The sequence below is a fragment of the Microtus ochrogaster genome, chromosome X, assembly GCF_000317375.1.
Source record: "Microtus ochrogaster isolate Prairie Vole_2 chromosome X, MicOch1.0, whole genome shotgun sequence".
NCBI classification, from domain to species: domain Eukaryota; kingdom Metazoa; phylum Chordata; class Mammalia; order Rodentia; family Cricetidae; genus Microtus; species Microtus ochrogaster.
This window is the reverse complement of record NC_022026.1, coordinates 21216049-21232001: the sequence shown is the minus strand read 5'-3', so window position 1 is coordinate 21232001 and position 15953 is coordinate 21216049. Positions and strand designations below refer to the sequence as shown.

The 15953-nt window shown below is 39.9% G+C and overlaps 1 protein-coding gene across 1 annotated transcript in view; it reads right to left on the bottom strand.

The window, feature by feature from the left end:
* Positions 1–15953, bottom strand: part of Phka1 (phosphorylase kinase regulatory subunit alpha 1) — a 127892-nt gene that overhangs the window by 85718 nt on the left and 26221 nt on the right. Inside the window, exons 7-12 of the mRNA XM_013350522.2 lie at positions 15704–15802; positions 12330–12476; positions 9589–9642; positions 7508–7630; positions 1939–2034; positions 1122–1229 (exon numbers count right to left, since the gene is read on the bottom strand). Coding sequence (XP_013205976.1) covers positions 1122–1229; positions 1939–2034; positions 7508–7630; positions 9589–9642; positions 12330–12476; positions 15704–15802 — 627 coding nt within the window. The remainder of the gene's footprint in view (positions 1–1121; positions 1230–1938; positions 2035–7507; positions 7631–9588; positions 9643–12329; positions 12477–15703; positions 15803–15953) is intronic.

The following is a 15953-nucleotide window of genomic DNA, read 5'->3' as shown; positions in this document are numbered from 1 at the left end:
CTGAGGAGTATTTAAGACATGAAACTTGCTTCAATAAACGGATGCCTTGACAAGGAATACTGCTTGGTGTCCGTTTCTTTCCCCCCCACATGTCTTTCAGATAGTGCCTCTTCAGACCCTGGAATAATTTAGGACCTGTTGGTTTTAAACCAACAGCCATGGGTACAGAAAACAAAACCAAGAATACAGCTGCAGAAAATAAAAGGCCATATAAGCAGGGGAAAATCTTACTTAGAAATTCCAGGTAAGTTCCAAACAAGGTTTTCCAGAAACCTGGGCCTATAATATCAAAACAACCATGCTAGGTGTGATAACACACACCTTTAATCCCAGAACTCGGAAACAAACACAGAAGGTTCCTTGCAAGTTCAAGGCCAGCTTGATCTATGGGGAAAGTTCAATGCCAGCTACTGTTACGTAGCAAGACTGTGTCCTTTTTTTTTTTAAAAAAAAAAACTATAATGTAGGAAATAGGATTTTCAGGAAGTACTGGAAAACTTTTTAGAAGAATTTTTTTCTATGTAGGCTCGAAATGCCCCCAAAGAAACTGAATACAAAATTGTGCCTCATTAACTCTGTTAAGAGCCATCTTAACAGAATGTGGTATAAAGAACATTTAGAGAGCTCCTTACCAAAAAGTAAAAAGAGAAATATTCATAAAACAGAAAGAGCACACTGTTATTATCAAGCACTAGCCAAAGTGCCCAAAGTAATCAGCTAATTCAGTTGAGGAACGAAGCCTCACATTGCTTACAAAGGTTGACATTTAATCCATTACCAATAACCATTAAGCATAAGTGCATTCATTAGTCACCAGGCAAGGCACTGAGGGGAGTTTTGAAAGGGAAAGATGCACAACTTTATTCCTGAACAACACCAAGTACAATGCCAGAATAGGGAACTGTGGGCGGCAGGGTGGACATGGCTGCCAGGGAGCAAGAGATTTTTGTCAGGCGCTGGACATAACCCCCATGCTGAAGACTTGGAAGAAAAGTTATAATTAAATCAAAGTACAAAAGGAAGAAGATATCGTTTGGATTTAGTGAGTTCATTGCAAATCTGATCATATGGTGACTAAGGCAAATAAACAAATAAAAGGTGGGATAGCTTTGAAATCTTACCTCTGCCATCAAGCTTCCTAAAATGTATAGAGACTGACCCCACATGTGAGGCAATTTTCCCATGGGGACTCGATCCACACTGTGAGGATTTTGATATTCTTCATCAACCTAAATGAAGCGATAAAGAGGTCCAATGAGAGGCAATAATAGAAAGCTTAAGGTACTAGATGATAAAAGACAGTTTGGATTAGGATTTATAGTTTATAGGCAATGGATTGAAAAGTTAAGTAGGGCAGTGCTCAAGCTGTGATGTGTGACCAAATCTCCCAAGGATCTTGTGCAAATGCAGACTGTATCGGTGTGTTGGGGGTGGCTAAAACATATTCTTAATTCTCAGGCGACACTGCTGATGCCACTAGGAACTTACTCTCCAAACCCCCACCAGAAGGAAAAACTGTATCTCTACCATGTCTAATTCTCCTTCACAATGGTAAACAAAAACAATACTTGCTTAATTTTTCCAAGCCTCATCTACTCCAACAGTCCCTGATTACTGGCTTCAAAGGAAACCAAGTCCTGAGAGCTGGCAAAGGACATCAGTCTGGTTCCATCTACTGATCTGTACATTATTCTCAGAACTGAGATTTGCTTTCATTCATATCTTACTGTAAAGTAGTCAAATAATTGAGACTGCTTTAATTTATTTCTGAAGGAATTAAATCGCCTATTTGTTGTCATAATCTGAAAACCAAATTGTTAGAATATTAAGAACACCGGATACAAAAATCACAAAACTATTTGACTCAAACAACTATTGACTCAGCATCCCAGAAATACGGTTCCTCTCCTGTCAATGGGCCAGTGCTATCCAACTCGCCTTGTCAGGGGGAACACTGTACAGCTCTGGAAGAAGTGGGACTCCATTTTTGCCCTTGATGAGAACTGCATCAAGAGCCTCTCTATATTCTTGGACCTGCAGAATAAAAGAAAGAAAAAAACCAAACTTTTAGAGACTTTCTGCAGAAACATAGCAGAAAGCCAAAGCCAAGGAAAGCACTACTACAAAAGAGCTTATTTAACCAAGTATAAGGGAGAGGAAAGGGGCAATGGTACTGTGTGAAGCTGACACAAACTATAATCCTCTGAGAGGACAGAGCCATGACTGAGAAAATGCCTTCATAAGAACTGACTGCAGGCAAGCCTGGAGACCGTTTTCTTAACTAGTGATTGATAGGGAAAAGCCCAGCCCATTGTGGGTGAAGCCAACCATGGGCTGGTGGTCCCAGGTTGTATAAGAAAGCAGGCTGAGCAAGCCATGGGGAGCAAGGCAATATGCAGCCTCTCTCCATGGCCTCTGCTCCTGGTTCCTGTCCTGTTTGAGTGCCTGCCACCTTAGCTTCCCTTAATGGATTGTGATTCAGGATACATAAGTCAAATAAGCCCTTTTTTCCCCAAACTGCCTTTTGGTCACGGTGTTTTGTCATAGCAGTAGAAACCCTAACTAATGCAGGTTTATTACATGTTTTTTAAAGATCAAATATCACACGACTTTTTGTATACTTTAACACATTTAATTTTTGTTTCATTCTAGTAGGTATGTGTAATAGAGGCCCTTTAACATGGGGATTAAGTTCTAAGAGGTTCTGAACTTGAAGTTTATTAAGCAAATACCTGATTTAGTGTAATTTACTCTGACTCAGTCTGTCTTCAAGGGCCTAAGTGATCTGCTCTCTATTACCTTAAGTGTACCTTCTTGACCCAGTTCTTTCTTGTTTAACATTTATTTTTTAAGAGGCTATCAACTTAAGAGTGTGTGTGTGTGGGGGGGGTGAAGTTTGAGAGAAGGAAGCTGGGAAGATCTGGACAAAGGAAAGGAAGAGGGAAATGATGAAATTCTATTTCAACTAAAATATATTTTAAAAATTTTTTTTGTTGTTTTGTTTGTTTTGAAAACAGGGTCTCACTATGTAGCTCTTGCTGCCCTGGAACTCACTATGTTAGCCAGGTTGGGCTTAAACTCACAGAGATGCTTCTGCCTCCCAAGTGTTGGGATTAAAGGTGTGTGCCGCTATGACTGACAAAAGAGTCTTATTTTTAAAAATTATATGTATGCATATGTGTCAGTGTGGGGGTATACGATCATGTGTGCTGGTACCCTTGAAAGCCAGATGTGTCAGATCTCCTGAAGCTGGAGCTGTAACTCTACAAGAATTTGTGAGCCACATGACAAGAATGTAAAGAATCAAACTTGGATTTTCTGAAAGAACATTATGTGCTCTTAATCATTGAACCATCTCTCTAGTCCTTGACTTGGCTTTTATTTTATTTAAGTTTATTTTTATTTATGTGTGTATACATCGGTGTGTGTGTGTGTGTGTGTGTGTGTGTGTGTGTGTGCCTGCAGAAGAGGGATTAGCACCTCCTGGAACTGGAGTTACAGGTGGTTGTGAACTGTCTGATATGGATGCTGGGATCTAACTTTGGTCTTCTGCAAAAGTAGCAAATGTTTTTAACCACTGAGAAATCTCTCCAGCCCTTTGAAGAGGCTTTTAAATCTATGTTTTTATTAATTGCTTTTAGTTAGTATATAAAATAATGGATTTTATTATGACATTTTCATACATGTCTATCATTGTACTTTGCTCATATACACCTTTCCATTAATTACCCTTGTCATCACTCCTCTCTAGGTTTGGCTGCTATTATGGTTAGGTTTATGTTATTTACTTAACGATTTGCTGAAACACAGTAATTCATAAACTATAAAAAGGGAAAGAGTCGGGACGCAGCTCAGTGGGCCTAATGTGTACAAGGCCTTGGGATCATAAGAAGTAAAAAAAAAACACAACAAAACCATAATTTATGGGGGAATACATAGTTCTTTAACATAATAGCTTCATCCCAGCTGCTTTGTGGTATAATTAGGATATTGTTAAAATTCACAAAGTTTTAAAATGTGTTTAATAAATTAGGATACAATTTAAGTATTGTGGAGGGGTTTCTGCAGGCTTACAGCAGGTCGGGGAAAATGATCAGGGTGAGATAAGCCTGAAACTTGGATCAGATGGATTTTGGTAACCAATGCCGGGCCAGAACTTCTAGAGTCTGACATCAGCTCATTTATTTTTGCTATATTTAAGCACAACACAATTTAGGGAAAAAGTATTCTAATAACAATTAACTCAGCCCCATGAGTACAACAAAGTTTAAGACATGTCTGCATTGAAACTTTTTTCAAAGTACATACAGCTTCATGTGTAAGATGGGTTTTTGTTGACTTAGAAAACAATGGTCAAGATAAGGGCGTAAGAAGAATGACTGAGGTAAATACAATGCCTGGCCCTAAGAAAACATAGAAGTTATTTAGGCTATTATAAGGTACAAATGATGAGTTTTATGGTTTAGAAGTAATGCTCAAGGTGTCAGGGGAAAGAATCCGGGATAAACATAATATTCTGGGTGATATGGGTGGAGGCTGGCTCAACAGATAGCGAATGATTACCAGGCTGCAAACTATATTTTCCCCCAGCATTCTGGGAGAACAGTCAAATATCTTCCTTCTTTGGAGAGATGAGATGTGTACTTAACTTTTCTTGGCTTCTCCAGTGCTTATCTGTGTGCAGGACTGTTTTTGCAGTCTACAGAGTATACCATGAATTTGATGTTTGCTTATGTGCAATTTCTTCCTGAGAGCACAACTGTGCTGAACTAAACTATTTAAAACTACACAGACATGTACTTACCGAACAAGGCCAAGGAACCACATGAGTCTACATCTGTTGTTGCAGTGTTCCACAGTGTATATGACCTTTCTTTTTTTTTACTTTACTATTTATTTATTTATTTATTTATTTATTTATTTATTTATTTATTTAAGATTTCTGTCTCTTCCCCGCCACCACCTCTCATTTCCCTCCCCCTCCCCCAATCAAGTCCCCCTCCCTCGTCAGCCCATAGAGCTATCCGAGTTCCCTGCCCTGTGGGAAGTCCAAGGACCGCCCACCTCCATCCAGGTCTAGTAAGGTGAGCATCCAAACTGCCTAGGCTCCCACAAAGCCAGTACGTGCAGTAGGATCAAAAACCCACTGCCATTGTTCTTGAGTTCTCAGTAGTCCTCATTGTCTGCTATGTTCAGCGAGTCTGGTTTTATCCCATGCTTTTTCAGACCCAGGTCAGCTGGCCTTGGTGAATTCCCGATAGAACATCCCCATTGTCTCCGTGTGTGGGTGCACCCCTCGTGGTCCTGAGTTCCTTGCTCGTGCTCTCTCTCCTTCTATATGACCTTTCTTTAAGCACATCCTAATTTCTAAGCTATGAGCACCTAACAGCTGCTCTGGTTGCAAAATGGGTGCCTTCCTTTCTTTAACTGCCCCCATTCCTCTCAGCCCATTCTAACGTTTCCTCTGTATTTTGTTGTTTTTCTCCTCTGATTTCTATAATTTATTTTATTTTTCTTTTGTTTTCTTCCTCTTACATACAGGCTAGCGGGCAGAAGTACCAACCAGGTGAACTGGCACGAAGAAGGTCAAACACTTTTACAAGCAAAATTCAGGCTCTTTTCAAGGTTTAACTATCAGACCTATTGTAGCACTTATATATTTGACCATTTAACATGTTGGAAACTGTGCCACTGGTCTTTTTTCCGACTAGCTTTCTATCATTTTGTTATGTACAAACATACATTTACTTATTATTGAGACATGGTCTTACTATATAGTCTTGGCTGGCCTAGAACTCACTGTGTAGTGCAGGCTACTCAAACTATTGGTGTATTATTTATGTTTTAATAAATAAAGCTTGCCTGAAGATCAGAGTGCAAAGCAGCCATAGGAGTCTGCCATACAGGCCAGGGAGTGGTGGCACACACCTTCAATCTCAGCAGTCACACTAGTTAGCCACAGAGGCCAGATGGTTATTGCACACACCTTTAATCGCAGAAGCCACACTAGTTAGCCACAGAGGCCGGGCAGTGGTAGTGTACACCTTTAATCCCATCCCTAGAGAGAAATATAAGACGGGAGGAGACAGCTCTCAGACACAGTCTGAGGATTTGTGGAGGCAGGATTACCCATTTCTGTCTGAGGTAGAGGTAAGAGTCAGTGGCTAGCCACTTTGCTTTTCTGATCTTCAGCTTGAACCCCAATATGTGTCTCTGGGGTTTTTATTAGTTGTGCTACATCAACTCACAGAAATCCTCCTGCTTCTTTCTCCACAGTTCTGGGATTAAAGGTGTGCAGCACTATACTAAGCCATACATACAGTTTTAGTACTATGCTCCTCACCCCATTTTTCTGTTCTATAGTTTTTAAATTTCTTGACTATACATTTCATGGTGATATTTTCAAAGGGATGCTATCTCATTGTAATGGAACTAACTGGCTTTTGAATTTACAGCATATCTTTATTGTGAACTTTCAAAGAAATTTTGGAATATTTTTTGAAAAGATTATTTTTTATTTTATGTACTGAGTATTTCACCTGCATATATGTATGTGAAGGCTTAGAAGGTGGCTTTGGAGCCCCTGTAACTGGAATTACAGATGTTTGTGAGCTGTCATGTGCATGCTGGGAATTGAGCCCGCATCCTGTGGATGAGCAAAAGGTGCAGTTAACCAAGGAACCATCTCTCTATCACCCAAAGATACCTTTTCTAAAAATATTATTTGAGATGGTCCTGCTATTTAGCATAGACTGGTCTCAAACTCTTGATCTGCCTTCCCTAGCCTGAGTCCTGGGATTACAAACATGCGTCACTGCAGCAAAAAATCCTTTTTAGAAATACAGAAATTTGTGGGCTACAGTGTTGTACTTCAACTCACGTATATGGTGTGTAATGATGAAATTGAAGTAATTAATATTTTAACATCCTTAACTTGACAATCTTCTTTAAGGAAAGAAAAAAATCTCACCTACAGAGGCAATGAAATCGAAGAAGTCACTGATAACACTTGGATGGTCAGGATTGAAGAAAAAAAAAACAATCTGAGTTGCTCAAATTTTTTTTGTAGTTGTTATGTTTTGCTTTTGGTGTTTCCAGACAGGGTTTCTCTGTGTAACATCAATGGCTGTCCTGGAACTCATTTTGTAGATCAGGCTGGCTTCAGAATCAACAGAGATCCACCTGCTTCTGCCTCCTGAGTGCTGGGATTAAAGGCATGTCTCACCATTGCCCAGTTAGAATTTCCCAACTCTTTTTTTTATATAGTAACTTTTCTTTTTTAATTTTTTAAATTTACTTTTTAAAATTTCATTTTACATTCCAACCACAGTGTTCCTCAATTCCTAATTCACTATTATCAGCTACAAGTCTCTAGGAGACAGACAACTCTGTCTATTTGGTAGTCAGAAGACTCCAATTTGGGCAGTCAATACAGATAGAGCCATTAACTGAAAGAAGAAGATACAACAAGAGCAGCTTGCTCAGAGCTCTTCTCCTAGCTCATTACCTGTTCTGCGTTCCCACTGAAGACCCCATCAAGGATAAAGTATGTCCAGAACAATGGCCATTCGCACTCAATGTTTTCAAATAACTTCAGCTCAGCTGGTTCATAGTACAGACGATTTGGATCCTAGACAAAAATAGAATAAAGTCTGTCCTGTCGCTCAGAGATTGGATTTATATCCTTAGTTTAGAGGTATTGTAGTAGGAGTTTTACTAGACGATTTGTTTTGAAGATGGTATCAGGGAAACAAGTGCTCTATGAAAACGTCCAATGACTAGTCTTGAAATAATAAGGAATCACAAGAGATATACAAAAATGTGTGTTACTTTTCTTGTTCCATGATAAACTAATCTGACAAAATCAACTCAAGTGAAGCAAGAGTTCACTTTGGCTCACAGTTCAAGGGTACAATTCATCATGAAGGACAGAGAAGGTGGCAGAAGCTTCAGCAGCTGATCACAACTGCTTCTACAGTCAGGAAGAGTACAATAAATGCTGGAATGCAGCTAGCTTTTCCTTTCCATGCAGCCCAGGCCTTAAACCCAGGAAATACTGCCACTCACTTTTAGGGTAGATCTTCCAACTTTAATTAACCTACTAATACCCTCACAGGTATAAACAAAGGCTCGCCTCCTTGATCCTGTCAAGCTGACAATATTAACTAACCATCAGTGTAGGACTGCTTTGTAATCAACCTGAAAGAGGCAACACTAGGCACAGATGGCCTTTGTGGGAAAGAATGAATGGCCTGTACAAGAAGAGAATCCTGGCAAGTCTTCAGAATGAGGGGATCCAAAGACAGAGAGCCAAGAACCATGAAAGTGTAGTACTGTGGAAATCCAAATGGGTAAAACTTCAAGAAAAGGGCAAAAGTCAAACTCCGGGCTGAAGAAAAAAGTAGAAGTGAGGAAGTAGACAAGATTTTACACTTAATTTAAAAAGAACATAGTTCCTCTCTTTTGTGTGGTGCTGGGACTGGAACGCAGGGCATTGAACATGCTACACAAGCACTCATAATAGTTCTTGAAAAGCTGGCCCAAGCCATACTTTTTTTTTCAAGGAGAACTTTTGACTAGTAGAACTAAAGGAAGTTACATTTTCACAAACAAGTTCTGTTTATAACTAACCAAATACAAACTACTAATCTTGGAACAGTTTAGGCTTGGTGTCCTTAAGGCTTGATGGGCTGAAATTTCATCCATATTGTGAAGTACTAGTGGGGAGAAATGGAATAAACTACAGAACTTAGAGGTGGAGCCTGCAGGACAGATCAGGATTCAATAAAGCAATTAGGGTGGAGACTGAACTTCTGGCTTTTTCAAAAGGAAAGAGACCAGAAGGGATTGGGGCACACCAGTACTCCCTGGATCACACCCTGGGACTCTTGTCAGCAGATGTGGACCTCTTGATTCTGAGCCTACGGAACTGTGAGCCCAAGTGCACCCATTTTACAACTCAGTCTGCGGTACTCTGTCCCAGGCAACAGAAAAGGGACTATGACAGGCAGACAAAAAGATGTACTGATGGAAAGTGCCTTTCCTTTGGATTGATTAAATATTTTGGGGGGCATATTTGGATATTATGTAAATGCTATTTGTATTTAAAACTGTCCATAGATTTTAGCATCTATTGGTAGTTCTTTCCTTAAACTAATCAACTAAAAGAAAGGAAAAACAGCCTTTATTTTATTTACTTTTGAACATATTATTATTAATTTATTTACTACCAATGTCAAAACTTGGCAGCAAAGTCCAATAAATACAACAAACATCACTTATTATTCCCTTTAATGATCTGCAAAAATTCTATCAGCAAGGTAACTTATCTCTGAATGAGGCTACAAAGAAAAGGGACAATTCTGCCCAATTTCCCTGTGGTGAAAGGAAACCTACCTCTTTTTAAAGGCTTATTTATTATGTATAGAGTTCTTCCTGCATGTACACTTGCCACCAGAAGAGGGCACCAGATCTCATTGTAGATGGTTGTGAACCACCATGTAGGTACTAGGAATTGAACTTTTGACCTCTGTAAGGGCAGCTAGTGCTCTTAAAAGCCGAGCCACCTCTCTAGCCCCAGAAACCCACCTCTTTAGGAGTTTTATATCCATCTCGTAGAAAACGACAGCAACCATAACGACCCTGGGGACACAGAGAAAAAGGCCCTGAAGTTTATATATCTGTATGACTCCACAAGCAGAAGCACATCCGCAAACATCTCCATATACCAATCTCTCACCACCACAGACACAGAACTCAAAATCAGCTCAGCAGTAGCAGCAATGCCCTTTCAAGCAAGAAGTATGTTACAGGTTCTTCCCCAAAACAGCATGCCTAGCAGTATCTTCTCCACGACTGTCCACCTTAGGCCAAGCCTACAACAAGCTAATTACCAATCTGTGCATTTCTTCCCACAGTACACACAGCTCCCAAGAGACCATAGTTTATTTTTTAAATATATTTTCAATTTTTTGAAATTATCTTAGACTTATAAAAGTTACAAACACTACATACTCTCACTATGCCCATCAAATCTCATCTCCTTATATTAACTAAGGTCACTACAGGAACATACATTAGAACTAAAAATTAACTTTGATATGCTAATATTAATTGAATTATAAAACCTATTTAGATTTCACTGAGTTTTCAATCACTGTCCTTTTTTATTCTATTCCAGGATTCAGTTCAAAATCCCACACCACAGGACTCAGGTGATGGTTCAGTGGGTAAAGTATTTCCTGTGTAATCATAAGGACCCAATACTCAGTATTTGGATCATTTTCTCTCCTGTCCCCCAACTCCTCCCAGATCCTTCCCATCTCCTCACTACCCACCCAACTTTCATGCTCTCTGTTTCTCTAAGAAAGAAAAACAAACAAAAAGAAAATTAAACTAAAGAAAAGCAGGAAGATTAAAAGTACCAAAATAGGCCAGGCGGTGGTGGCGCATGCCTTTAATTCCAGCTCTCAGGAGTCAGAGGCAGGAGGATCTCTGGGAGTTCAAGACCAGCCTGGTCAACAAGAGCTGGTTCCAGGCCAGGCTCTAAAACTACAGTGAAACCCTGTCTCAAAAAACCAAAAAACAAACAAACAAGCAAACAAACAAAAGTACCAAAATAAAGAACATAGCATCCAATCTGTGTTGTCTTGGACATGGAACCTACCCTGGAGTGTGATTGGTAACACTCACTGACACTCCATTAGAGAAAACTGATTTTCTCTTCCTGGCAGACATCAATTGCAAATAACTTCTTGGTTAAGGATGGGATTTTGTGTTCATTTCCCCTTCTCCATACTAAGATTTTGTCTGGTTTGAACCCGAGTAGATCTTGTGAGTACTGTCACAGTCTCTGAGTTAACATGGTATCAGTCCTATCATGTCTGGATGGCACTGTTTGTTTCCTTTGAGTCATTCACCAGCTCTGTCTCCTAAACTCTTTTTGACTCCTCTTCCACATAGATTCCTGAGCCTTGAGGCAAGGGTTTTAGATGAAGACAACCCATTTAGGGCTGAGTGTTCCAAAGGCTTCTTACTCTTTGCACATTGTCCACTTGTGGGTTTCTGTGTTAATTACCATCTATTGCAAGAAGAAATTTGACATTAACAGTCTTCTTTTGGGGGGGTCTGAGACAGAGTCTCTCTACGTAAACCTTGGCTGTCCAGGAACTCACTCTGTAGACCAGGCTAGTGAACTCACAGAGGATTACCAGCTTCTGCCTCCCAGGAACTGGATTAAAGGTGCATACCACCATGATCAGCCATTCCCAACCCTTTTTGAGTTCTTTACTTTCTGAAGCCTTAAGATGCTTCAGATCTTTTGTATCTTCCCTAATGTGATCCTCAAATCAACCACTTATCAAGGATTCCTGATCCACTTTGGGGGGTAATGAGTCTGGGGAGAGGGGAGGTAGAGTAGGTAGATAGGGGAGGCTGTGGTCAGGATTTAGTGTGAAAAAAAGAATCATACTATCTCAGAGATTATTAACTTGTTCTTTTTACTATTGAGTAGTATTCAATAGGGATAGAGTATAATTTGTTTCTCAGTTGAAGGTGGTTTCCAGGTTCTTGCAATTATGGCTGAAGCTGCTACAGACATTTGTGAGTTTTCGTGTGAGTGTACACTATCAATTTTAGGGGAGATACTGAGGAGTAAGGTGTAACATGAAGGGGACCCGGCTTGTGGTTTGTGTTTTCTGTCCCGCCCAGTACCCCACAACTGTTTATCCCCAAAGAAAATCACACATAGGTCTCCATAAATTATAAGCTGATCATCCCATTACCTCTAGCCTCTCACTGGCTAACTCTCACATCTTGATTAACCCATTTTTCTGATCTATGTTAGCCATGTGGCTCAGTACCTTTTTTCAGTGGGGCCGATCACATCCTGCTGCTTCGGAGGTCTGGGCAGGAGTGGGAGGAATCAACTTCCTCCTTCCCAGAATTCTCCTGTTCTCATTACATTATTTCTACTTCCTGTCTGGTTTTCCCGCCTATATTTCCTGCCTGGCCAATAAGCGTTTATTTAAAACATGATTGACAGAATACAGACAATTCTCCCACACCAGTAAGGATGTTTGTGGGATCACACATTACATATGTGCATATATATTAAAGTTCATAAGAGTATGCCAACTGTTCTCCAAAGTGTATGTCCCATTCCCAACAGTAATGACTGCTTTTGAAAGCTTTGTAGAGAAACTACTGACAAGAGCATAACTTAAAGGTTTCTTGAAATTCCTGGCATATGTTATACTCAAAGGCCTAAAAGCACTAATCTTCCTTTAAACTCCTAGCTCTAAAGAGAAGAAAGGCACATGTGTACATACCTGAAGCTTGGTGATGATCTCCTGTTTGGTGAGCTCTACCAAATGGCTGTCCTCTACAGCAAAGGCTGGGAAAGAGATCACTGACAGCAGACTGGCATCAACTTCTTTGGATGTTGAAGCCCGGGGCAGCAGTGAATTTAGGATTGACTAAGAGAAAGGTAGCAAAATATGGTTTATTATTAGATACTTTTGTTAAGAGGTGAGACCAGGAGCTTTGGTTCAAAAAGATTTATGTGGAACAAAAGCTTTCTGAATAAAACCCAAATTTTATTAAAAAGTGAGATCCTAAAAGTAGCTTGCTTGGTATGGAATCCCTTTTCTTTGTCCTGCTCTCAATGCTTCCCCATTGTGATTGGAAAGCATCTGTGGGACACACACAACCCTGTTGGTTCCTTAGGCTCTAGATAAAAATAAAGCTGAGGTTAGAAAGATGAATTAGTGGTGAAGAACACTGGTTGTTCTTCCAGAGGACTGGGCAGCTCACAACCATCTATAACTCCAACACCCTTTTTGACCCTGCATGGGCACAAGGCATGAATATGGTGGAAATATATACTCAGACCAAACCCCCATACACGCAAAATAATAAATAAATTTTAAATAATAAAACTAAGACAAACTACAGCTTCTGGGAAGAGTAGGGGAAGGATCAATTATGCCTCTAAGATATTTTCAAGTTAATTTTCAGCAAGTGTGAAAAATAATGGGTTTCTTTATATTTTAGAAATATCATTGCACTTAGCTATTTTTTCACCCATATTTCCATACCCCCATTTTACTCCTGCTAATCTTTTTCCTATCTACAAATGACCCTTTTCTTCTTCCATGACATATTTTATCCACAGAAAATGTTTTCAAAATTAGAGGCTGAACTTATGTTCACTAGCATACCTTATAGGATACAATCAGGGCTGAAGAAAAGGAGAAATTTCACATACCAGAGAAAAGAAACTTTTGATACAGGTGACAATCATAAACAGAACTAAGGGTGAACTTTTACCAGACTAATAGTCTAATGTCCAAAAATCTAAGCAGAAAACAACAAGGGACAATGTTTCGGATCCACCCTCCAGAACACTTAGGTCATATCTTGTTTCCTTCTTACGCTTACAAAAAATGATTCTTGGAAAATGAAACCACAGGCCCTTGATATAATAGCAATAGATAACTGGTTATACTATGGTGGGTTCATTTTATAATTATAACTGAGACAAAAAGACCGCTGTGGTGGTTTGAAGTTTCAGATGTCCAAGCCAGTCTCAGTGTCCTTTTCTTTCTGCTGCATGTGGATCCAGATGTAGAACACTCAGCTCCTCCAGCACCGTATCTGCCTGTGTGTTCCCATGCTTCCTGCAATGCTGATAATGGACTAAACCTCTGAAACTGTAAGTCAGCCACCCCAATTAAATGCTTTCATTTATAAGAGTTGTTGTGGTCATGCTGTGATCTCTTCACAGCAATAGAACACAGATTAAGACAGAAGTTGGTACCAGGGACTGAGGTATTACTGTGACAGGCCTGATCATATTGTTGGTGGAATGTGTAGGCTTTGGGACTTTAGATTAGTAAAGCAGCTGAATGCTTTAAAATGGGTTTAATGGGCAATACCATTAGGAATGTGGAAGATATTGGTGCTGAGAGCAATGTAGATTATGACAGCCTGGCTCAAGAGGTTTCAGAGGAGAGAAATATTAGCAAGTGGCCTAGAGACTGTTCTTGTGATATTTTTGGCAAAGAATGTGACTGCTTTATGCCCTTGTCAAAAGTTTGCCTGAGGATAAATTGAAGAATTCTGGTTTAATGGCATTGGCAGAGGAGATTTCAAAACAGCCTAGTATAGATTCTGTTTCATGGTTATTAGTGTTCACTCTTATGCACGTCTATAATGAAAATCAGCAAGCTGAGCAAAGAAAAATACATAATGTACAGTTTGGGGAAAAGGGGGGGCACCAGGAAGTGTAATGTCACTAAGTTCAGTGTTAAGGGAGATAAAAAACTAAAAGAAAAGCCCGATGCTAAATAGAATAAAGAGAGTGGTGACCTCATGGCAAGATCCCACCCAGCTGATTCCAACTTGTGAAAAGGAACTAAAGAAAATTTTTAAGCAGTGAAGAAAACCACAGAAAACAGAAAGTTCATGCAGATATACTTGAACGAGATGTCCCAGCCCCAGCAAACAGCAGAACTTGGCAGCTTCAGTTATATGGTTCTGGCTTAAGAGCCAGGGATACAAGAAAGGGGTTGTGGAATTTCTCTTCACTGCTAAGGAAAGCCACGGAGGCCAGACATGTTTAGGGGTGTCCCTGAATGGAGGCCCAGAGAGGCCATTGCATGAAGTGGTGAAGGTGAAGACTTGATTGTGTTGGAGATCCCAGAGCTTTGGGAAACCTGCCAAAGAGAATTGCTAACAGTGAGTGGAGCCAGTCCAAGAGAGAGAAGTGTGTTACAGTCAACAAAGCTGGAAGGAGTTGGAGATCAGAAGAACATTTTGACATCAGACATGGAGATGTAGCTTGGAGTTTGCCCAGCTGGTTTTTGGTCTTGCTTTAATCCAGTATTTCCTCATTGCATTCCCTTTCTCCCTTTAGGAATATAATGTATATTCTGTGCCACTGTATGTTGGAAGCATGCGATCTGTTTTTTTTTTTTAATTTTGCTTTTACAATTCAGAGATTGCCAGGAGTCTCAGAAGGGATTTTGGACTTAGGCCTTTTAAACAGTGTTGTGACTATTATAGACTATGGAGATGTTCAAAGATGGACTGAACACAATGTTGAATTATCTTATGGCTACAAGCCGATGGTAGTCAGGGAGTGGAATGTGGTGGTTTGAATAGGAATGGCTCCCACAGGCTTATATATTTGAATGCTTGGTCAGCAGGGAGTAGTACTACTACAAAGAATTAAGAGGTATGGCCCCATTGAAGGAAGTGTGTCATTAGAGGCAGATTTTGGGGTTTCAGAAGCCCAAATCAGTCCCTGTATCTCTCTCTCCCTCTTGCCTACAGATCCAGATAAAGAACTCTCTGCTACTTTTCCAGCACCATGTCTGCCTGCATGATGCCACGCTTCCCACCATGTTAATAATAGACTAAAGCTTTTGAAACTTTAAGCAAGCCCCAATTAAATGCTTTTTTATGAGCTGTTGTAGTTATGGTGTTTCTTCACAGGAACAGCACATTGACTAAGACAAACATTATCTATCTTATAGCTCATGCTAGTATCAGGTTTATCTTAGTATAGAATGGTTGATAAAGATGTTTCTGATCACACGGTAATAACGTGATGAACTGCTCTCTTTAAGCTAAAGCCTGTGCTAAGTCTGAATCTGGGCAAGAATAAAATTTGCAATTCCATGGTCCATTATTTCCTTACCTGGCAGTGTTGTACTTCATCAGCCAGGACATGGATAACTGATTGTGGCCCACCTTTCACACCAAACAAGTCTAATTCATCTAGTGCTTCCAGGGCTGCCTGTAAGAAGCAATGGAAGAAAGGGCAACGTTAGTAGCAGAACACATATTTAGTATGTGTAATGCCCAGGGTTCAAACCCCAGAACCAAAAGAAAAGAAAAATCAAGAATGATACATATAAACCAAAAAAAAAAAAAAAAACAAAAAAATA